General features: G+C 46.1%; 1 protein-coding gene across 2 annotated transcripts in view; it reads left to right on the top strand.

Moving 5' to 3' along the window:
* SVOP (SV2 related protein) overlaps positions 1–24,995 on the top strand; it is a 103,963-nt gene that overhangs the window by 32,213 nt on the left and 46,755 nt on the right. For both annotated transcript variants that reach the window (XM_032300715.1, XM_032300706.1), the window contains 4 exons: positions 101–186; positions 1,255–1,353; positions 6,345–6,416; positions 18,272–18,396. In XM_032300715.1, the coding sequence (XP_032156606.1) occupies positions 109–186; positions 1,255–1,353; positions 6,345–6,416; positions 18,272–18,396 (374 nt within the window). In that variant the 5' untranslated portion in view covers positions 101–108. The remainder of the gene's footprint in view (positions 1–100; positions 187–1,254; positions 1,354–6,344; positions 6,417–18,271; positions 18,397–24,995) is intronic.

Here is a 24,995-nt window from a genome sequence, read left to right as displayed (position 1 = left end):
CCTTTAATTTGCTTGGCTGGGGACCACCCCAGGCAGCCCCACTCGAGGACAGCTGGAAGGCACACTGATCCTTCCTCCCCTCTCCCTTTCTCCTTCCCAGATACTTTCATGGTGGAAGATGCGGTGGAAGCCATTGGCTTTGGAAAATTTCAGTGGAAGCTGTCTGTTCTCACCGGCTTGGCTTGGGCAAGTATTTCTGGGGGGCAGTGGCTCAGTCTCCATGAAACTCCCATGCTGTTCCAGTGGGTTCCCATGGCCTGTAAGGAAGGACACGGTTCTTTGCACATGGAGACTTTGATTGAATTCCAATCAACAAAATTTGCGTGGAGTGAGAAGTGGTGATAACGAGGTGTGTGCTTGAAGAGAGCTGGATGTGGTTGGCCGTTTCCCTCAAGGAGGAACCGAAGTTTCTAGCTAAGTGGCTTTTAACTCTTTGGGCTCAGGGCTACTATGAGATTATGATGTCAGCTGTGGAGCTCTCCCTAGAAAAACATGCACAGGTTAAAAATGTGCCTTCTGCTTCAAGACTCTCACCATCCCTCATTCAAATCCCCTATCTATGGAAACAGCGCAGCCAAACCTTTAATATACTTGAAATTAACTTTTGTGAACGGCAGGAGATGGGAATCTAACTTTATATTATTCCAAATGGATCATCAATTTCCCCACATTTCTTCCACTAATTGGAAAAGCTGCCTTTATCGTATGCAAAATTCCCATGACCACATGGGCTGTGCTTCTAGGTTCCACGTCCGTCCTAGTCTGTCTAGTCTCGTAAAGGAGCAAGATGTTTAATTGCTGGGGCTTCTGATTTTGCTTTAATGTATTAAAAGGTCGCACTTGTTAACTATACTGACAATTATAGTCTATTCTACAAGAACAAATGACCTATAAGCCAAAGACAAGCTAGTATTTAATTGCACTAAAAATATCATTGTCTCTCTGCCTTTATAAAAATGTTTTTTTCCTCAGATTTTAGGAATATGTGTTCCCACTTTGTTTGTGGCATGCTCATATTTTTTAAAACACAAAAAACACGCACAAAAATAATAAAAATGTCTATCCGTCCATTCCTGCAATGGTGATGCAGTTTTAACTGCTGGAGCTTTAAGTGTGGTTTGATGTGTGGCAGGGCACTTGGCAGTGGGTAGAGAAGGATACGCTCTGTCTCTGCCTCTGTGGTTGTGGACTTGGCCAGCCTTCTCCGGCACCAAGCAGCATCCTGGCCTCATGGTGTCTCCGTCCTTTCTGCAGATGGCTGATGCCATGGAGATGATGATCCTCAGCATCCTGGCGCCACAGCTGCATTGCGAGTGGAGGCTCCCAAGCTGGCAGGTGGCACTGCTGACCTCGGTAGGCAGCCCAGCAGCTCCCTCCTGTTGCATACAGTTCTGCTCCCCTGGGGTGTCCTGTGGGCTATCTTCCTTCTTCCACTGCCGAAGGCTCAGCAGAAAAGAATTAAGCCCTGATGGAAGCACTGTCCTCTCCCCACCTCACGTATCTTAGCAGGTTTATAGCCAACTCTACTTCACCTGGAGGGTGTCCCAGACATCCTGTTCCATCGCTAGGAGCTTGAAACCCACCTGTGCATATCACTTAAACTTTATAAGCCTGTTTTCTTGACTGCAAACAGGACATGCCAATCTCCACACCCCTAGGATGATTTGAGGACTGGAAACAACACAGTGCCTGGCATATAGTAGATGTTCAATAAATTGGAGCTATTGCTCCTTGGAATTAAAGCTTGAAGGAGGAGGCTGCAGACTCTTACTTTTTGTCAGGAACAGATAAGCAGCAACCTCTTAAAAGAGAGAGGAATGGGCCAGGCGCAGTGGCTCACACCTATAATCCTAACACTTTGGGAGGTCAAGGCGGGTGGATCACCTGAGGTCAGGAGTTTGAGACCATTCTGACCAATATGGTGAAACCCCGTCTCTACTAAAAATACAAAAATTAACCGGGCATGGTGGCACCTGTAATCCCAGCTACTTGAAAGGCTGAGACAGGAGCATTGCTTGAACCCGGGAGGTGGAGGTTGCAGTGAGCTGAGATCGTGTCATTGCACTCCAGCCTGGGTGACAGAATGAGACTCCATCTCAAATTGAAAAAAAAAAAAAAAAGAAAGAAAAAGAGAGAGAGAGGAATGGCCAGGCTGGATAAGAGGATAATAAGGATAATCACAAAAGCTAATACTTAATGGAGCACTTACTGTGCAAAGGCCTTTACTGCATTGCATACAATATATGCATAATTTACACATGCTCTTTAATCCTCACAGACCTATGAGCTAGGCACTACGGTTAGTTGAGCAAAATAAGGCACAAAAAGAGGTTAATCACTTGCTCAAGATCACAGACCTAGCCAGTGATGGAGTCACTGCCAATTCAGGATGCCTCCCAGGATGCTGTTTTTTATAGATAACTGTTCTGGAATGGCCTGAGTACCTTCCACACAGCATGACCTAGTCTGATATTGGCAATAAGGTCATGCAGCTCAGTGGGAAGCACTTCATGGCACAGACACCTGTGTTTCTGTGGTTTAGTCAGCTCCAGAAGTGTGATCTTGAGTGAGGTGTTTGATGGCCATATTTTGTGGCCTGCAAAATGGGGTGACAATGCCTGTTTTTCTGCAGTGGGGCAACAAAATACACACAGCACCTAGTACACACCAGGGCCTGAGTCCATGATACTTCTTTCTTATATTCCTCCTTCTCACCGATACCTCCTAAAGAGTAACTGCAGGCTGCGTGCAGTGGCTCATGCCTGTAATCCCAGCACTTTGGGAGGCTAAAGTGGGCAGATAACTTGAGGCCAGGAGCTCGAGACCAGCCTGGCTAACATGGTGAAACCCTGTCTCTACCAAAAATACAAAAATTAGCTGGGCGTGGTGGCGTGTCCCTATAATCCCAGCTACTTGGGAGGCTGAGGCAGGAGAATTGCTCGAACCTGGGAGGTGGAGGTTGCAGTGAGCCGAGATCTCACCACTGCACTCCAGCCTGGGTGACAGAGTGAGACTCCGTCTCAAAATAAGAACAGTAATAATGATGATAACAGTAACTGCCGGTCTGTGTTTTTGCAATGCAGGCCCTTTCTGGTCTCTTGCCATTGGATTATAACAACCACAATTTACTGAGCACTTATTTTGGGCCAGGCTAATGGTTTTGCATATATTATCTCTTTAGCCGTCTCAAGCCATGAAAGAGGTGCTTTTATTACTGTCACTTTTACAGATAAAGTAACTGAGGCTTAGAGAGAGGCATTGACTTGCCCAAAGCTCAGACAGCCTGTTAAGAGGCAGAGGCAGAATTGAAAGCCAGGCCTGGCGGGCTCAGAGCCCCTGCCTTGGGCTACTTTCTTGTGGTATGAGGTTTAGACTTGTTAAGTCTCATGGTGAATTTTCTGTGGAAAAGTGGAGTCTGCAGGAATTGCTCCAAAGGCATGAAGTACCCAAGGAGGATACTACAGATGCACATTGTTGCCGCACAAAATACTGTGTAAGATGACCGTAACTACTGTGATATAAGGAAACACGATACAAGATTACCGTAATTACTATAATATACAACCAGTACTAGGCTGTGCCAGAATCTCTCCTTTTGGGGAAAATGGGTGTTTTGAGGGATACTTACCTCTTTCAAGATGTAAGAATATAACTTAGCACATGACTAAGGCAACACTTTATCCCAAGACAGTAATCTTCAAACATCTTTGTTCTAGGTTGATCTAGAAAAGAATTAAATAAAAACCTTGTAGAATCCAGGACCGTCACACGTTTTTACATTGGCATGAAATTTTTTAAATTGTAGGTTGCAGATGATACCATTGGGGGTGTACTGAAATATAAAAATCAAAATAAAATTACTATATCATTTTTTAAAATGTGTCTAATGAAATTGAAATACTTACCTGACATCTACCATCATTTGCTTTAAAATTACATAAACAAGCTCTTTAGAGGAATTTGGAAAATTTGCATACCTGTTTTCTTGGAACTGATATTTCCATTCATTTCTCCATATAATTTTATCTTAATGTAATGTTTTCTTTTCTTTTTTTGAAATAGGATCTTGCTGTGTTGCCCAGGCTGGAGTATAGTGGTGTGATCTTGTATCACTGCAACCTTCGCCTCCTAAATTCAAGTGATCCTCCCACCCCAGCCTCCTGAGCAGCTGGGACCAAAGGCACACGCCACCACACCCAGCTAATTTTTGTACTTTTAGTAGAGACAGAGTTTCACCATGTTGGTCGGGCTGGCCTAATGTAATGTTTTCTTGTTTGAAAGGATCACATTCTTTATCCTATTATAATTCTCTGTGACAGAATAAATAAGTGTTAAATTATTAGTTTTAATTCTCTGAGAAGGCTCTAAGCACTAAAGTTTTTCTCCTGCACTGACTTAATTATAATTTTTAGTAGTATACAATAGACCATAACAACAAGATATAATTAATTTTGATAAATAATTGTTAAACATAAGCAAGGTTTTATCGGAAATGTATCCCTTAATGAATGGTGTGGAATGTTTCCCCAATATTTTATGTATTCCTGAATGATTATTGCTAAAGTGAGACAGGGTTCAGCACCAGTTATGTTCCTATTTGTCATTTTTCCTGAATGAATACGCATGTGAAAAGCTGTGTTCACATGAAAAAAAGTTTTGAGGAACTGAAGGATTTGCTGGAACCCAGCAAACTGATGCCACTTGATTTTTAAAAACACTCTCCAAAATGTGTGTGCTGAAGGGCACGCAGCTTTCATTTCTGAAAAACTGTGTTCCATGATCTAACTTGCCTGCAGCTTGATTAGACTGTCCTTCAATTCTGTTGAAAGTAATAAGAAAGGCACTGGAAACCAGATGACTTGCAAAAGGATTTGTAAGTGCATCATCGGTTCCCCTTCCGAGGCACCCTGAAGGGTTTACATTGAAAAGCAATGTCCTTTGAGGTGCCCTGGTCAGACTGGCCTAGAGAGGCATGGTGGAGGGGTGGCTGAGAAAGAGGGAGTCAGGCAGGAAATGGAGAAGAAGACCCCTAACTCGTTCTTGAAAAAGAGTCTGCAGGGAAGCTGAGAACTTGGAAATGAATTCCCTTAAAATGATCCATTCAGGACCAGATGCAGTGGCTCATGCCTGTAACTCCAGCACCATTGGGAGGCTGAGGTGGGAGGATTGCTTGAAGCCAGGAGTTCAAGACCAACCTGGACAACAAAGTGAGATCCTGTCTCAAATAAATAAATAAATAAATAAATAAATAAATAAAATTGGCCAGGCCTGGCAGTGCACACCTGTAGTCTCACCTACTCGGGAGGCTGAGGTGGGAAGATCACTTGAGCCCAGGAGTTTGAGGCTGCAATGAATCACAACCACACCACTGCACTTCGGCCTGGGTGACAGAGCAAGATCCCATCTAAACAAATAAAAAAATTATACATACATAATCTGTGTCTGCTTCTACCTTGAAACACTTCTGTGTACCATCCCCACTTCCCACCCTCAGACATGCCACAAGAAATGCTTTTGGGGTCAGACCAAACTGAGGCTGTGCCCTCCCCTCTCTGGCCCTCAGCTGCCTTAACTGTGAAATGGGTATAATAGAAGCACCCACCTGGTAGGCCTGCTGCAAGGCTGTGGTAAGATGTGTGCATAAAGCCTTCGGCATGGTGTCTGGCACTTGCAGAGGGAAGAACATGGTGATGAGGCGCCAGTCTGCCTGCTTGGGTTTAAGACTTGCCTTCTACCCTCTCCTTTCAGGGAGGCGGAGCAGGTTTCTTAACCTATCTGAGCCTCAGCTCCCCATTCCGTCAAATGGGTAGGATCATTGAAGCCTCACCAGCTGTTACTCCAAGGATTAACAATGTAACAATTGCTTTGCCTCCCACACGATGAGTGGTTTCTCTTACTAATAGTTTACAGCTCCCAGCCCAGCCTCCCTGTCTGATTTTCCTGCTCTCCAAACTCCACCTTGCAGCCCTTGGTCTTTTCTCAGCAGCAGGGCAAGTGTTTCTTTGGCAAGGTGAGAAACAGGTCAAAAGCTAGCTCCGAGCCAGAATGCATGATTCCAGTGCAGGCTGCACCACTTAACACCTGTGTGGCACTGGTTGTGCGTTTGCCTCTCTCTGAGTCTCAGTTCCCTCATCTGTAAAACAGGAATGATAATAGCACCCTCCCCATGGGATTGTTGGGCAGCTTGCCGGAAGCATTAGAATAGTGTTTGACCTTGGCAAGTGCTCAGTGAATGTTAGATCATGGCTGTTACCTCGAGTGTGACATCACTGCTTACATTTGTTGTTCCTTTCTGTGCAGTGCTCCAAGTCCTCTGTCTAATGAAAACTGTCTTTCCCCCGCAGGTGGTCTTTGTAGGCATGATGTCCAGCTCCACGCTCTGGGGAAATATCTCAGATCAGTACGGCAGGAAAACAGTAAGGCAACCTCTTCTAAACGCATGTCCTTGGGGTTCACTTGGTGATGGCATGGACAAGCAGCAAACCTGTTCTGCATTAGCAATTGGGAGGCCTAATGAGGATTACATTGAAGTACTGTGAGAAGACGTTGCTGTAAGGCTGCTGTGGACTCTTCAAAGCATTTCGAGTCGGGTCCAACCATATACATTTCAGAATCTAGACAATCGGTGTCTATTCATATCTCCAGGACAGGAACCATTTCCTCATTGGCTGGGGCAGTCAAGGGATAGTAGATAAAGCCATTGATTCCCTTGCTCTAAAGAGAGCCATTTCTCAATTTTTTGTTGTTGTTGTTTGAGACAGGGTCTTGCTGGAGTGCAGTGGCACAGTCTCAGCTCACAGTAGCCTCAACCTCTGAGGCTCAAGCAATCCTCCCCTTAGCCCCCCAGGCAGCTGGGACTATAAGCATGTGCCAATACGCTCAGCTAATTTTTGTATTTTTTTGTAGAAATGGGGTTTCACCATGTTGCCCCGGCTGGTCTCAAATTCCTGGCCTCAAGCAATCCTCCTGCCTTGGCCTCCCACAATGCTAGGATTACAGATATGAGCCACTCACTGCACCCAGAGAGCCATTTCTCAATCCCAGCAGGACTGGGCTCCAGTGTCTGCTGTGGGAACCCATTCATGAAGACACCCTGAATGATCTGCCTTCCCTTCGCTGTCCCACTTCTCCACTCACCTACTGCAATCACTGCTCACATAACTATCTGTGCTAGGATGCTTATCTTCCAGCCAGCTTTTGGGAGAGCTCAGACATGATATGAAACGGTTTTGCAAACAAGAAGGAAGAGAGACCTTACAGCTCAGGACCTTGAAGACCTGGGTTCAGTCTCAATTTTGCCACTCCTGGCTGTATGACCTTGGGTGAGCAAATTGATTTTTTTTTTTTTTTTTTTTTTTTAGACAGAGTCTTGCTCTGTCATCCAGGATGGAGTACAATCATGCAGTCTCGGCTCACTGAAACCTCTGTCTCCTGGGTTCAAGTGATTCTCTTGCCTCAGCCACCTAAGCAGCTGGGATTACAGGCACCTGCCACCACCCCTGGCTAATTTTTGTATTTTTAGTAGAGACGGGGTTTCACCATGTCGGCCAGGCTAGTCTCGAACTCCTGACCTCAAGTGACCCGCCCACCATGGCCTCCCAAAGTGCTGGGATTACAGGCGTGAGCCACCGCACCCAGCCAAATTGACCTCTCTGATCATCCATTTCCTAATATGTATAAAGAAGAAAATAACAGAACCTGTACTGTAGGGTAAATAGAGGTGAATTAGGGTTAATTGAGGTGTAAATCACTGTTTCTTTTGGGTTTGTTTTTGTTTTTTGAGACAAGATCTTGCTCTGTTGCCCAGGCAGAGGTGCAATCATAGCTCACTGCAGCCTTGACCTCCTGGACTCAAGCAATCCTCCCACCTCAGCCTCCCAAGTAGCTGGGACAAGACTTGTCCCGCCATGCCCAGCTAATTGTTTTTTAATATTTATATTTATAGAGAGACAGGGTCTCACTATGTTGCCCAGGCTAGACTCAAACTCCTGGCCTCAAGCAGTCCTCCCACCTCAGCCTTCCAAAGTGCTGGGGTTACAGACGTGAGCCACTGTGTAATCACTTTGGACAATAGCAGGCACGTGGTAGGCACAGGACACGTGTAAACCGAAACTCCAAGCATAGCTTTTTTTTTTTGAGAGTGAGTCTTACTCTGTCACCCAGGCTGGAGTACAGTGGCGCGATCTCGGCTCACTGCAACCTCCACCTGTTGGGTTTAAGCAATTCTCTGCCTCAGCCTCCCGAGCAGCTGGGATTACAGGCATGTACCACCATGCCTGGCTAATTTTTGTATTTTTAGTACAGACAAGGTTTCACCATCTTGGGTAGGCTGGTCTTGAACTCCTGACCTTGTGATCCACACACCTTGCCCTCCCAAAGTGCTAGGATTACAGGTGTGAACCACCACGCCTGGCCCAAGTATAGCATTTCTGACAAGTCCCCATGCAATATCAATGCTGCTAGTCTTGGGACCACACTTTGAAAATGATTGGCTTAGACTAAGAATAATCTACTACTGGAGCTGGGAACGGGCTACCTGAACAAATCTAGAATTCTGTTAGGAAGGAAGAAGTGCGATCTGGATGCTCAGTAGGTAACAGGCAATCTCCACTACAACTAGCAAGTCATGGGCCTAAAATAAAATACTGCCTTGTCTAGCAGGCATGATACAAAGTGTGGTTCATGCATTAGCTCATCCAATCCCCATAATAACCATTGAAGTAGGTGCTGTTATCACTCTGACTTGACAGAAGAGGAAACTGAGGCACAGAGAGCGGGCAACTTACCCAGGGCCACACAGTTTGTGTGTCACAGAACCAGGCCTTGCTCATTCTAGATCTAGTGCTTCGTTTTCACTGTGATGCCAGTGGCTTGAATGTGTAGGTGCTCTAGAGGCAGGCGATGGCTCGATGAATGAGTGAATGTTCCAGCAATGCCTTAGAGGAGGCAGACTCCTGCTGCATTCCCTCTCACTGCTACTGCGCAGGAAACTTGGGCCAGCAGACACCTGGAAGATAGTGATCAACATAACAGCTAGGAAATGGTGCTCAGTATAACTGTCAAGAATATAAGTCCGGAGGCAGAAGGTTGGAAACTAAATGCAGCCACGATGGCCCTCATGGTCTTCGTTGGTGATGGGGCTGGAGAGGGCAGTTGGGAAGGCCTCTCCCGGGCTCCTAAAGGAAGTAAAAGCTGGTATTCCCACCTCCCAGTTAACCCAAGAAGGAATTACTCTTGTCCTCAGTGGCAGCTCTCTAGATCCTGCCCCCATCGGCCCTCCCACCCACTTCCTGTTGCTGGAGCATATGAGTGATGGCATTGTGATTTCCTGGTTGGAAGAATGAACAAGTGGGACAGGACAGGAAGGAAGGAGGGAGGGAGGGAGAGAAAGGAGGGAGGGATGGGAAAGGGGGAAAGGAAAAAGGGAAGGAGGAGGAAGGAAGGAAGGAGGGAGGGAGGGAGAGAGAGGGAAAAAAAGAAGGGAAGAAGGAAAGAAGAAGGGAGGGAGGGAAAGGGGACAGAGGGAGGGAAGGAAGAAAAGAGGGGCCGGGCATGGTGGCTCATGCAGATCACCTGAGGTCAGGAGCTCAAGAACAGCCTGACCAACATGGTGAAGTCCCATCTCTACTAAGAATACAAAATTAGCCAGGCGTCGTGCCACATACCTGTAATCACAGCGACTCAGGAGCAACACTGCGCCATTGCACTCCAGCCTGGGCAACAAGAGTGAAACGTCATCTCAGGAAAAAAAGAAAAGAAAAGGGGGAAAGAGGAAAGGAGAAAGGGAGAGAGGCAGGAAAGGAGGGAGAGAGGAAGAAAGGAAGGTGGTAGGGAGAGAGAGTGAGGAAGGGAGGGAAAGAAGAAAAGGAAGAAAGGAAGGAGGGAAGGAGGAAGGAAGGAAGGATAGAAGGGAAAAAAACACCTCTGAAAATGAAATAGAATCGTTTTTGTTTTGGTGGAGCTGAGCAGCAGTTAAAAGAGCTGTAAAACCGTGGGTATCTGAGGCTGAACCCAATGTTAATCTTCAAGCCTTTAAAATAAACAAAGGAAGCCAGTTGTGGTGGCTCAGGCCTGTAATCCCAGCACTTTGAGAGGCCAAGGCAGACAGATCACCTGAGCTCAGGAGTTTGAGACCAGCCTGGGCAATATGGGAAAACCCCATCTCTATAAAAAATACAAAATTTAGCCAGGCACAGTGGTGGGTACCTGTAGTGCCAGCTACTTGAGAGGCTAAGGCAGGAGAATTGCTTGAATCTGGGAGGCAGAGGCTGCAGTGAGCCGAGATTGTGCCGTTGCACTCTAGCCTGGGCAACAGAGCAAGATTCTGTCTGAAAAAAATAAAATTCATTAATTTGTTCCTGCAACAGACATGCACACATGTGCGCACACGCACACACATGCACACACACACACACATTCAGGAATCCATAATGAGGAAATTTGCGGAACCCCAAATTCTGCTATCCAATTGCTGAAGCATAAAGCAGTGAGGAATATAAGGGAAAACAAGTAAAAATACCTTAACTTTGGGCTTAGATCCAACGCTGCATGACTAAAGCAAGCCACTCCTCGTCTAGGGCCAAAATTTCCTTATTTATATTAGAGGAGGTAGGATTAGATAACATAGATACACATAGCTACCATTCATTGAATCCCCAAAATGAAAGGGCAAGTGGGTTTTTGTCCTGTGTCTGTTCTAATCATTTATTAGAGGATGCCAGAAACAGGGACTTGAGTCAGAAAGCTTAGCGGGACAGTGCTGTGATTGATTAGTGATGTCTGCCACAGGCACAGGACTGAAGAGTGTGGAGGGAATTTAGTAAACTCCACAAGGAAAGGGGCTGCATTTGTTTTGTCCACTGAGTTGACCCCAGAGCCTGACCTCCCTGGCTCAGAGTGCACAATATCAATAAATACTTCTTGAGTGACTGAGCTGGGGTGGATGAGAACCAGACCTCCTCGTTTCCACTCTCTGCTATTTTCTTATCCTCTCCAGAGTAGCAACTGCCTCAACTGATGAATGTTCGTTGTTGACCTGGAAAGTTCACAAAGGTTTTTGCTGTAGGATCCTAACTTCCCTTGGAAGAGTATATTCACTCTGCCACTAGGGGCATTAATTCACGTGGTGTTCCCATATGGACATCTTCATGTTTGTGAGGGGCCTTAGAGGAGACAGCTCTAAGCTGGGATTTTAAAGAGATTTATAGAGGGGTTTTCAGATTGTAACCGTATTTTGGCACCTTCCAGAATGGTAGTTCTCAGTGCAGAGCTGGGGGGACTTAGCAATGTCTAGAGACCTTTTTGATTGTCACACCTTGGGGGAGGGGTGTGCTAGTGGTATCCAGTGCATAGGGGCCTAGGATTCTGCTCCACAGCCCACAGTGCATGGGACAGCCCCCACCACAAAGAGTGACCCAGTCCAAGATGTTGGTGGTGCTGAGGTTGAGAAACCAGGCTCTAGAGAACATGTGCAGACAGTATCACCAAGTTGTAGCGATATGGCATCCGTTCTTCATGATCTTTCTTCATCTCCTGGGCCTGCTCAGCCCTCATTTCAATATTTACCTAACAAACTCATTTTGACAAATGAAATAATGCAGTGTCATTGTAAAAAGCATGGGTTTTGAGGCCAGGCTGCTCAGGTTCAAATCCCAGCTCCTCTACTTAAAGGCTGTATACTGGGCAAGCTATTCAACTTCTCTGTGTCTGTTTTCTCATCTGTAGGTGGGATAATCATAGCTTCTCCCATAGGGCTGTTATGAGGAGTAAATGGCTCTTGTACATAAAGCTCTTGGCACAGAGGAAATTACATAAATGTCCATTATTATACCTATCATTTGCCAAGCTTGTGGTGTCTGTAAATGGCAATGCCAGCACTGAAATGCAGGCACGCCTGGCTCCAGGGTCCACACCCTTAACCCTGACCATGGCTGCTGGGAGACATAACTTAATTTTATTCCCCAGATTTTCATTGATTAGTTGAACATTCATTCATCCGAAAGAGATGATGCCCAGGAGGGCTGCCCATATGGTGTCCCACCAGTTCTCCCAACCAGCATGACAAATTCCACACCCAACATGAAACCGGCCTGACCAGAGAGAGAGAGAAAGTGTCCCCAGATTGCAGAGCTTCCTCCTCCCCAGCATGGAATTCTGGCCCAGCCTCAGGAAGGACAGATCAGATTCTAATTATAAAGCTTCCCCAGAATTCCCCCAGGAACTGGGCAAGCCAGGCAGCTGGTGAGCCTTGGCAACCACCGAGAACCTCCTAGATCCGCCCTAGCTTAGCTACAAGATTCCTGCCAGGCCGTTCACTGTGTGATACTGTGGGGCATTCACATGCAGGGTTAGGACTCAGGGAGCCACTTTGGTTCCTACAGAAGTTTCTACCACCTGGGAGTTTGTGGTGGCCACGGAAAGGCGAAGGCAACTGTAGGTGTGTGGTCTTGAAGACATGGAGGTAAACACATCCAGGTTTATATCACAGTGCACCCCTGTTGACTGAGGTTACCTTGAGCAAGATGCTTCACCTCTCTGAGCTTCAGTTTCCCCATCTGCAAAATACTCCGTCATAGGCATTTGAATGGGGGGATTAAATAAGCAAATGTATCCAGGTGTGGTGGCACATGCCTGTGGTCCAGGCTACTTGGGGGCTGAGGTGAGAGGATTGCTTGAGTCTAGGAGTTCAAGGCTGCAGTGAGCTATGATCGTGCCACTGTACTCCAGCCTGGGTGACAGAGCAAGATGTCATCTCTAAAAAAGGAAAGGAAAGGAAGGAAGGAAGGAAGGGAGGGAGAGAGGGAAGGAAGGAAAGGAAGGAAGGAAGGGAGGGAGGGAGGGAGGGAGGGAGGAAGAGTATAATACACTTAGAATATGGTATGGACCTGTAATCCCAGCACTTTGGGAGGCCAAGGTGGGCAGATCATGAGGTCGAGAGATTGAGACCATCCTAGCCAACATGGTGAAACTCCGTCTCTACTAAAAATATACAAAATTAGCTGGGCATGGTGGCGTGTGCCTATAATCCCAGCTACTCAGGAGGCTGAGGCAGGAGAATCACTTGAACTCAGGAGGCGGAGGTTGCTGTGAGCTGAGATCATATGACTGCACTCCAGCCTGGTGACAGTGCAAGACTCTGTCTGAAAAAAAAAAAAAAAACAGTATGGAGAGGTCACTGTCTAGTTCAAAAGTCATTAGGTCTATGTTATCTTTAAGAAGGAAGTAGAGGTATCTGGCAGGCACTAGGACTGCCTCTGAGGATCCTTGGGACTCCTCCACCTGTGACTATTTTCCTTTGGTTGAACATATTAGAGAATACCACTTGCCATATTTGGCTCACGGGGCACCAGGCTTTCTAAGCTACAAGTTACAAACTGTAACCCATCCACCAAACATGGCCCCCCCATGCGTTTTATTTATCCTACACAAAGTTTTATAGGATTTTGAATCAGTTGCCTCCATTTCAAAAATGACTTCTTTCTTAAAAATAAAGTTATGATTTTTTAAAAAATCAGGTAATCTGGAAGCCTGGAACCCACATTTTGTCATGGTAACTTTTGGCTAGAGTTGAACAGAGGCTGACAGGACAGGTCAGGTTCTCTGTAATTCTGCCAGGCCCCCCGATCCTTGCTGTGTTACACTTGCATTGTGGATTTATGTTTTCTGTCAGTGGTAACCGGGAGCCATCAAAGGCTCTAGAGGAAGGGAGTGGCTCATCCAAAGTTGGAAGTTCTGGCTCCAATTTTGGCACCTCTTACTGGTCTTCAGCAAATTGCTCAACTACTTTGGCCCTTGCCATGCTAATTTGTAAAGTAGACATGAAAATAACAACCTTTGTTCACAGGGCTGCTGTGGGGATCCAGTGTGACGATGAGACAGTGGTTAATGAAATGCAAATGAAAGTTCCATGAAGTCAGAGATTCTGGCTGTCATTTTCCCTACGATAGCCCAGGGCCTAACAAACAGCAGGTGTTCAATATATGCATATTTTATGCATGAATGGATGATTAATATATATCTTTAATGCTGGGTACACAGCAGGTGCTCAACATATGTTTATTGAATAAATGAATGGATGGACGAAGAATATATATCAGTGTCTGGTATACAGCAGGTGCTCAATACATGCTTATTGAATGAGTAACTGAATGAGCAAATTAATGAATGCATAATGCCTATGCATCCACCCCTGGAGCCTGATATACAGGGGATGCTCAATAAATGTAAAAAGAAAGAAGGGAGAGAGAGAAGAAGGAAAGAAGGAAGGAAGGAAGGAGCTCTCGATTTGTAAAGGGCAGAACAGATATTAGACAGAATGACAGTCATAGTTAATGAGAAGCCCAAAGGCCCAGGAGACATTTCTGCAGAGTCCCAAACAAGCTCTTGGGTGGAGCTGGCTGGCAGTACCCCTGCTTTTGTAATGGCCATGGCAGTCCTTACACAGGGTTGCTGAGCCCTCATTTTGGGGCGGCTGGAAAGCCCTGGCAGCAGCGGACAAATGCAGAGCCAGCTGCAACCTGCTGTGACCAAACAGGACCGATTAGCGTGTCTCTGCTGCCTGGCAGCAGGGTAATCCAGCTCCCAGTGGACCTTGAAGGAGGGTTAACTCCCATGTGCTGGTCTCGGTGCCTTCTTTTCTCCCACGGCTGCTAATTAAGTCTTGTATTTGATTCAAGACTCCTTGGATTTCAAGGAAGAAAGTCCCTATTAAGTTAGCTTAAACCAAACGAAAGGAATTAAATGTCTGCGTGGCCAGTACCGACGTTATGGATTTAGGAGTGCAAAAGTGTTGCTTTGTTATGATCATCACTTCCTGGACTTTAGTAAATCCTCAGCCACTTATAATCTTATGCACTTAATATCTTTCTGCTTTTTTCTTTTTTTTTTTTTTTAATTTAATTTTTGTAGACCAAAGGTCTCACCGTGTTGCCCAGATTGGTCTCAAACTCCTAGCCTCAAGTGATCCTTTTGCCTCAATCTCTTAAAGTGCTGGGAGGACAGGCATGAGCCACCTTGCCCAGACCTTAATAACTTTCTTTATATCAAATTGCTGTTTAAAAATCTATCACCTGTAATATGGGGCTAATAAAAAAAACTTTAATATATTTTTGGATATGAAACTATAGAGTCTTAATTGGAAGATCAATAGCAATTGCCTTAAGTAGGAAATGTCTGCAAAAAGAAATGCAACAGAAACAAAACAATGTTATTAAATTCTAAGTGGTTATGGTTGCCCCAGTGCCTTCTGTGTTAAACAGAGAGCAGAGCAGCTATGTTTAAAAGGTGTTGGCTGGGTGTGGTGGCTGATGCCTGTAATCCTAGCACTTTCGGAGGCTGAGGCAGGTGGATTGCTTGAGTCCAGGAGTTCGAGACTGGCCTGGCCAACATGGCGAAACCCCTTCTCTACTAAAAACATAAAACTTAGCTGGACATGGTGGCGCAAGAGGAGGCTGAGGCAGGGGAATCGCTTGAATCCAGGAGGCAGAGGTTGCCGTGAGCTGAGGTGCAGCGAGCTGAGGTGCAGTGAGTGAGCCACTGCATTGCAGCCTGGGCAACTGAGCAAGACTACACGTCAAAAATAAATAAATAAATAAAAATAGGTGAGACTGGCACCTCATGGACTCTTTCTCTTTGACGTAATCATAAAAGTGACTGAAATGAAAAACAAATAACTTCCTTGCAAGGAGATGCAAAATTATTTAAAAGATTCTCTCTGCCACCTAAAGTCGTTTTCTAAAAGACATGAAATCATCTCGTAGGCCTCCAAATTTCCTCACTCATCTCCTTTAATTCAGTTTAATATCTTAAAGCAAAACATCAGTATGTTTCCTACTTTCCCCCTGAAGTGTTCCCAGGGGAACAGGAAGGTGAACTCACCCTTGGAGTTCAGGGAAGAGTATTGCAGAGAGAGGCCTGCCCCAAACCTCACACAGCAGATTGAAAATTCACGTGACATTTGCATTCTACCCTGTCATAATTGTATTTGTTTACCCTTATTTTTTTTTTAAATCCATGTGGGTAATTAAACTCCAGGAATATGTGCCATGTTTGTTTTTTTTTTTTTTTAGATGGAGTCTCACTCTGTTGCTCAGGCCGCAGTGCAGCAGCATGATCTTGGCTCACTGCAACCTCCACCTCCCGGGTTCAAGCAATTCTCCTGCCTCTGACTTCCGAGTAGCTGGGACTACAGGCACCCAGCACACCGCCTGGCTAATTTTTGCATTTTTATTAGAGTCAGGGCTTCACCGTGTTGGCCAGGCTGGTCTCAAACTCCTGGCCTCAAGTGATTCACTGGCCTCAGCCTCCCAAAGTGCTGGGATTACAGATGTGCGCCACCGTGCCCAGACCTTTGTTTGTCTTGAAGCATCATGTCCCTCTGTGGTTCTTGACCCTATTGAACACATGTTTCCTTTACTTTAACAATGTGAAAAATTTGCCTCTGTAATCCCAGCTACTCAGGAGACTGAGGCAGGAGGACCCCTTGAACTCAGGAGTTCAAGATCAAAGTGGGCAACATAGCAACACTCCATTTCTTTTAAAAAGTAAACAATTTGAGGGCTGGGCACAGTGACTCACACCTGTAATCCCAGTACTTTGGGAGTCCGAGGCGGGCAGATCACCTGAGGTCGGGAGTTCGAGACCATCCTGACCAACATGGAGATAGCCCGTCTCTACTAAAAATATATAATTAGCTGGGCATGGTGGCACACGCCTGTAATCCCAGCTACTCGGGAGGCTGAGGCAGAAGAATTGCCTGAACCGGGAGGTGGAGGTTGCAGTGAACTGAGATCATGCCATTGGACTCCGGCCTGGGTGACAAGAGCAAAACTCCAGCTCAAAAAAAAAAAAAAAAAAAGAGCAATTTGAATAATGCCTTCTTAACTATCCAGAAAAAATTTTTCAAAGATAAAATAACCTAGTCACTCACATACTTTAAAAAAGAAATCAGCCGGGCGTGGTGGCTCATATTTTGGACGATGAGGTGGGTGGATCACTTGATCCCAGGAGTTTCAGAACAATGTGGACAGCATGGTGAAACCCCGCCTGTACAAAATATACAAAAATTAGCCAGGCATGGTGGCATACATCTATGTTTCCAGCTACTCGGGAGGCTAAGGTGGGAGGATCACTTGAGCCCGGGGGGTGGAGGCTGCAATGAGCCAAGATTTCACCACTGCACTCCCAGCATGGGCAACAGAATGACACCCTGTCTCAAAATAAAAAATAAGAATGAAATAAGTTCTTTGTTTGGTTTGCAAATTGGGAGGATGTAAGAGTATGTCATTCATTAAAATAACTTCAAAGTGAGTTTGCCAACACAGGAAACCACCTTTATATTACGTTTCATTCTTTGCAGTAAAGAGATCACTCAGTACCATTATATTTTGATATAGTTTTATCCTGGTACAATAGATGTTAGAATAATGATGCCAAAATAAACTTGTTAGTGAAAAAAAGAAATCAGTTCTGAAGTTCTAACTAGGAGAGAGAAATTTTTAAAGGCATTAATAAAATAAAATTTATTTTTAATATGCAAATCTTTACCCACAACTCTGTCTAGATGGCAAGAGGAGGGGGTCAAGATCTGCCCCTGGTTATAAATACGTTTAGATTTAATTGAATATTGTCGTTGCTTTTTCTTTACATTTGACCTTTTGAAATAAGAGTTAGATCAGTCTAGTCATAGATAAACACTGTGAATGGAAACTGACACTGAAGCTTTCCATCAACGGCTCAAATACTGCAATCAGTGTTATCATTGACAGCATGGTTTTCTGAAAGGAACAATTTTGTAAAGTTCCAGGTAAAACAAAGTAAATTTTCTTTTGACTTACCTGAAAGTTGCATTCCTGAAAAACTATATTCAAACTATGCCCCCCCCCCACCAAAAAAAAAAAGTCTTGAATGTGTGAAACAGAACAAAAGGTGTAGGTGCAGATAATCAGAAACAGACTTTCGGCTGCATGATGGGCAGAACATTCAAGATGGTTGGGATCCAGGACAAGTCTATTTTCTCTCCTGCATTGTAGAATATCCGACATGTTTGGGCCCAGATTGGCATTCAATGCCAATCATTGGGACAACCAAGAATGACCCATGATTTTCTCACCCCCCACCATGGGTTGGCACTCCCCATACAGAGGGCCCCAGCACCCCCTTGGCTGTGTTGTTCCCTTTAGTGTGACCCCATCATCGGCAGCTTTCAATGCAGTGCGAGGCTACCTGGAGGTGCTGAACAGCCCTCGTGATTCTGTGTCTTTCTTCTCCGCAGGGACTGAAGATCAGTGTGCTGTGGACTCTGTACTACGGCATCCTTAGTGCTTTTGCGCCTGTGTACAGCTGGATCCTGGTGCTCCGGGGCCTGGTGGGCTTTGGGATCGGAGGAGTCCCCCAGTCGTAAGTAAATACCCAGTGCTGGCTATGCAGCCTGGACGCCCATTGACAGGTCTGTTCATGGCCTGGGTGGGGAGGTAGGGGCTGAGATGGTGGGGGGCAGGGATACAGAGAGGCTACACCGGAGCTTCCAGGATCAAGGAGCTGTGATGTAGCAAGAAACTAGCATCATTATCTTATTGTTGTGATCAACAACAACAGCAAAACAACACAGTGGCTGGAAGGTTGCGAAAGCGAAGTAATAATACATCTAGCATTGATTGACTGTTCCACTTGGACACATCACAGCAGCCTAAGAGGTGTGTGTTCTTGTGTTATTGCAAGCTCTGTTTTACAGTTGGGGAAACTGAGGCCCAGAGAGTGAAATCATCTATCTGAATCACATGGTGGGTAAGCAGAACTAGGAACCTGAGTTTGTCTGCCTACAACATCCATGCTCTTAGCCACCATGAACGCTGCTTCCTACGCCCTTCTAGCCCAAAGTCAAGGCAGGGTGTGATGCCCACGACATGTCACCCGGGCATTAGTTTGCTGTTGCGGTTGTACTTTAAGGTACTGAGAATATTCAGAGCTGTAGGAAGAAGCCATTGTCTCCTGGGGGATTGAGGAAGACTTCCTATTTGTGATGGGCCCTGAAGCAGAGCTTGGCAAAGTATGGCATATGAGCAGAATTTGACCTGCTAACTGGTTTTGTAAATAAAGTTTTATTGGAACACGCCACACCCTCCAGTTATGTATTATCTATGGCCGCTTTCACGCCACAGTAACAGAACTGAGTAGTTTCAGCAGATCTATGGCCTGCAAAGCCTGAACTATTTACTATGTGGCCCATTCTAGAAAAAGTGTGTTAGACCCCACCCTAAAAAATTATAATAGCCAATATTTAGTGTTAACTATGTGGCAGTTGCTTTTCTAAACAGTTTACCCAGATGATCTTTAACCTCTCATTTTCCCTAGAAGGTAAATTCTATTATTAACCCCATTTTACAGACAAAGAAACTGAGGCACAGAGAGGTAAAGTAACTTGCTCCAGGCAACTCAACCAGGAAGTGGCAGAGCTGAAATATGAACCTGGACCTTCTAACCCCAGCGCCTGGGCAATAACCTTTGCATTTTATTGCCTTGCTATTAATAAGGCAAAGGATTTGGAAAGACCCAGAAGGAGACTTGGAGAAGATGTAGGATGTTTTGTAGAAAGAGAACTGCATGAAAAGAGGAAGCTGTAGCTGAGGCTGGGGAAGGCTAATTGTCTGGTCGGTCAGCTTGGAGGGATGAGATCTGTAAGAATTGAAAGCTGGCTGGGCACGGTGGCTCACACCTGTAATCCCAGCACTTTGGGAGACCAAGGTGGATAGATCGCGAGACCAGCCTGAGCAACATGGTGAAACCCCATCTCTACTAAAAATACAAAAGTTAGCCTGGGCATGGTGGTGGGCGCCTGTAGTCCCAGATACTTGGGAGGCTGAGGCAGGAGAGTCGCTTGAACCCGGGAGGCAGGGGTTGCAGTGAGCTGAGATCGTACTGCTGCACTCCAGCCTGGGTGACAGAGAGAGACTCTGTCTCAAAAAAAAAAAAAAAAAAAAAAATCAAAAGCTGAGGTTGGACAGGTAGGCCAGGGGAAGCTCGCTAAAGGCCTTAAATGCCAGGCCAGAGAGATTCTATTGGTGATGAGGAGCCACTGAGAGTTCTTGAGCTGCGGAGGTACTTTAGAAGTATTAATCTGGCTGTGACAGGTGGAACGGGTTAGAGGGAAGGAATCATGTTGCAATAATTTAGGGAAATTTTGCAAGAGAACCAGGTTGATCCCTTGTCGTGTATTCATTTATTTCACCAACATTTCTTGAGCACATAGAGCTGCTAGTGCTGGGGATGCAGCATTGAGCAAGAGCGCCATGGTACCTATTCTAGGATGGGATCCTGGGGAATCGGCTTTGAGATGGAGATTACAGTGCAGGTGGTTACTAGGATTAACACCTGTGAGAAAACTAGGCCTGGCAGAGGGGGAACCTAAGTTGCAATACCATTGCCACAGAGGCCTCTGCTCAGCCTACAGGGGTTCAGAAGCTGAGCTGGCCCTTCAGAGGTGTTTCAGATTGGGGCAAGGGGGCTAGACTGTTTTACCTTCACAACAACCAGGCATCGGAGGTGGGCTGCCCTGAAGGACGGAGCATGACCTTGGGCAAGGCAGCTACTTTTGGCCAAGGCAACTTCCGCAAGGGACTCAGCTAGGAGCTCTTAGCAGGCAACGCTCCTGCTCATTCTGGAGGGAATAAATGCCTCAGTCCTGAAGGGCAGAGCACGTGGCACATCACAGCATCTTTCACAGTCCAGGGTGGATCCACTTGCTTCAAATATAGTCGTGCATCACTTAATGATGGGGAAGTGTTCTGAGAAATGCATCAGTTGGTGATTTTGTCACCATCCAAACATCATAGAGTGTCCTCATACAAACCTAGATGGGACTACCTCCTACACAGCTGGGCTATACAGGGTAGCCTATTGCTCCTGTGCTGCAAACCTGTACAGCATGTAATGGTGCTAAATACTGCAGACAATTCTAACACAATGGAATTTGTGTACCTAAACATATCTAGACATAGAAAACCTACCGTAAAAACACAGTATTAAATTAAAAAAAAAAAAAAGGTCGGGCATGGTACCTCACACCTGTAATCTCAGCACTTTGGGAGGCTGAGGTAGGAGGATCACTTGAGCCCAGGAGTCTGAGATAAACCTGGGCAACATAGTGAGACCCCCCGTCACTATTAAAGAATGATAAAAATAGGCCAACTTTGGGTGCACTGCCGATGAGTTAGCCCTGCTTTGCAAGAAGCAGTACTCTTCAATAAAGGATTGCAAAATAAATAAATAAATAATAGAAATCACAGCCTTACCATCTTATGGGACCACCATCATATATGTGGTCTGTTGTTGACTGAACTGTTATGCAGCCCATCACCGTAATCAGTTCACACCACCTAAGAACAGTTCCTCCAGGATTCTGGTTACTCTCTTTTCGGCAACAAGCTAATCTACAGTCCCTGTGATTGCTGCTGGCCTCATGGCTGCAGTGGATGCCAACGTCTCCCGCCTCTGCTCCCCATTCTAGATTCCTCTCAGCTTCAGCGAGCACTCCCACTGATCTAGACGGTTTGCTTGGGTGGGTGACCGAGACCTCATGCCTAAGGGGTTCGAGTCCCTGGTCACCATGCCTCTTTTAGGCCATAGCTGCTATGCTTGAACATTTAACACCAAAATTGAGCAGGGGAATATCAAGAGATGTCTGGTATATCACCTGGGTGCCCCTATGAGAGATGAGGCTTATTAAGTGTTAATGATGGTTAGGATCAATTTCTCTGACAGAATGCTGACTCTTTTTCTTGCCTCTTTTCCTTGACACAAAGAGCCCAGAGTTACTGGGTAGAAGCTGTTGCTTAAAGTCCAATGGGGCCGGGCCCAGTGGCTCATGCCTGTAATCCCAGCACTTTGGGAGGCTGAGGTGGGTGGATCACCTGAGGACAGGAATTCAAGACCAGCCTGGCCAGCATGGAGAAACCCACCTATACTAAAAATACAAAAATTAGTTGGTTGTGGTATTGCATGCCTGTAATGCCAGCTACTTGGGAGGCTGAGGCAGGAGACTCGCTTGAACCCAGGAGATGGGGATTGCAGTGAGCTGAGAGCTCGCCACTGCCATCCAGCCTCAGTGACAAGGTGAGACTCCTCCATCTCAGAAAAAAAAAAAGAGTCTACAGGACTCTTGCTGGGTCTCCTGTGGAAGCTTTCCCTCCCCGGGAGCCAGGACCTCTATAGCCACAGAGCCTAGGAGTTGCAGGATGTGAAGTACAAATCCCCTGACGTGGGTCACTGGGACTGATGACAATGAAGCCTACTCTTACTTCAACCCCTTCATTTCCAGATCCGTGAATCTCTTCTCCTGGGAACGAAGCATCATAATGACAATGGACTTGAGTGGGTATTGTGTCCTGGAGGACAGTGCCCCATGGTCATAGGCATCATCTCTAAGCTGACACCTTAGTGTCACCTTCAAAGGACTGTTCCATTGTTTCCTCAGGTATCATCTTCAGGATAGCACAATATATGATAGGACCAGTGGATTCCACGGCCATATATCCACTTTTTTTTTTTTTTTTTTTGAGACAGAGTCTTGCTGTGTCACCCAGGCTGGAGTGCAGTGGCACGATCTTGGCTCACTGCACCCTCTGCCTCCTGGGTTCAAGTGATTCTTCTGCCTCAGCTTCCTGAGTAGCTGGCATTACAGGAACACACCACCATGCCTGGCTAATTTTGGTATTTTTGGTAGAAATGGGGTTTCACCATGTTGGCCAGGCTGGTCTCGAACTCCTGACCTTGTGATCTGCCCCCCTCGGCCTCCCAAAGTGCTGGGATTACAGGCATGAGCCACCATGCCCGGCCCCGTATAACTACCTCTATGTCTCCTTCAGTATATATGGGCTCCTTGGGTCCCACACCATGTCATGAGTGATCCTTTGTCAGTGGGTCAGACATTGTGTGAGTTCTCGGGTGATGGTGACACCTGAGACTTTGCGGGCAGGAAAGATAAACCAGTACCCAGAATAGGTGCCGATTCGGTGAAGATGAATTGCTGCTCCTTCAAAACTGGAAGAGTCCAACGTACCTAAGTTGCTACCAAGTGACATGGAGTGGTTCCATCCTGGGGCGGTCCACGTTGGTCTCTGTTGCTGGCAAGCTGGCTCTTTGGCAACACAAGCAGCAAGACAGATCAGCATCGGAGGTGGGGATCTGTTCAGTCCCACTAGAGCACCCACCCTCTAAGGGGTAATAGTTCAGGGATTGACTTCTTATGCCTGCTGAGCATCATGACTGGGGAAGACTGGAAGAGACAGCCTAGAAGGGTCATGCTAATTCTAAAATAGATCATCAGCTCTGAAAGCAGGCTGCTTGGGCTTGAATCCTGGCTCTGTCACATAATAGCCGTATGACCTCGGGCAAGTCACTGAGCCTTCCCTCATCTGTTTCCTCATCTCTAAAATGGATCAACAACATCCCCACCTCATGGAGTCCCTTAAATTAGTCATTAAATGACAACATTCTGTAAAACGCCGAGGAGAATGCCTGGCAGAGCACCCAAGATTTTTTATTTATTTATTATTTTTTAATTTTTTCGTGACAGAGTCTTGCTCTGTCGCCCAGGCTGGAGTGCGGTGGTGCGATCTCAGCTCACTGCAACCTCTACCTCCCAGGTTCAAGCGATTCTCCTGCCTCAGCCTCCAAAGTAGCTAGGACTACAGGCACTTGCCACCATGCTCAGCTAATTTTTGTATTTTTAGTAGAGACGAGGTTTCACCAGGTTGGCCAGGATGGTCTCGATCTCTTGACCTCGTGATCTGCCTGCCTCGGCATCCCAAAGTGTTGGGATTACAGGCGTGAGCCACCGTGTCTGGCCAGCACTCAAGATTTATTAACAAGCGTTTGATCTGCTGAAGGCTTTGGTAAGAAGAAGCTCAAGCATCATTGTGATGGATGATGGATGACAGATGAATGATTCAAGATATCATCGAAGAAAGAACAGGGACAGGGGAGATAGGACCACATGGATTTAACACATGAGCAAACCCCCAGCCTCCTCCTGCCACTTGCAGGCTGGAAGGATGGTGAGTGACTCTCAGTTCCCCTTCATCCTTCCCTCCTTTATTCATGATTAATTCCTCCAGGGCTCTGGAGAGTAGGCATTTGACATACACTTCTGGATCTGGGATGAGCTTACAAACCACTGGAGCTTGAAGCAAAGGCTATTAACAGAGCCACAGCCATAAATCTGGGCTGGCAGGGGCTTGTGGACAATGTGCTCCTCTTCTGGCCCAGCTCCAGGAACTCCTGCAGACACAACCACTGCCCTATTCATGGGCCGTTCATTGAGTATGATCCCGTTTTCCCCTAGTGGCTGGAAGGAATGTACTCACAGAAGAGCAAATCAAATTCCCTTACCAGGGACACTCAGAGATACGCCAGCAGAAATAGACTTCAAACCGTCACGTGGATTTTCTTCTCATCTAAGGAAAGATAAAGGAATTAAATATTCAGAATGTCCATAGAGATTCTTGTTCAATATGGCAGAGTGAGAAATTACAATTTCTATTTCTTCTTCCACATTTCCTGGAAATGACATAGAAGTAGTAAGAAACAGAATAAATCTTTTCTTTCGAGAGAGACAGGGTCTCGCTCTGTTGCCCAGGCGGGAGTACAGTGGCACAATCATGGCTCACTGAAGCCTCGACCTCCCAGGCTCAAGCGATCCTTCTGCCTCAGTCTTCCAGGCACACACCACCATGTCCAGCTAATGTTTTCTATTTTTTGGTAGAGACAGGATCTCACTATGTTGCCTGGGCTGGTCTTGAATACCTGGCCTCAAGCAATCTGCCTGCCTTGGCCTTCCGAAGTGTAGGGATTACAGGTGTGCATCACGGTGCCCAGCTAAGAAACAGAATAAATCCTTAACAGTGCTGGAGAGCAAGACAATGGTGCCATCAGTGGATCAGAATTTTGAGAAGCCTCTGGAAGCTTATATGCAGATGGGATTGCAAGGGTGGAGTAACTGG

This window comes from Sapajus apella, unplaced genomic scaffold (assembly GCF_009761245.1).
Source record: "Sapajus apella isolate SASKATOON/1434 unplaced genomic scaffold, GSC_monkey_1.0 scaffold2, whole genome shotgun sequence".
In the NCBI taxonomy this organism is placed as follows: domain Eukaryota; kingdom Metazoa; phylum Chordata; class Mammalia; order Primates; family Cebidae; genus Sapajus; species Sapajus apella.
Note: the sequence above shows the minus strand (reverse complement) of the source record. Positions and strands in the feature narration are given on the sequence as shown.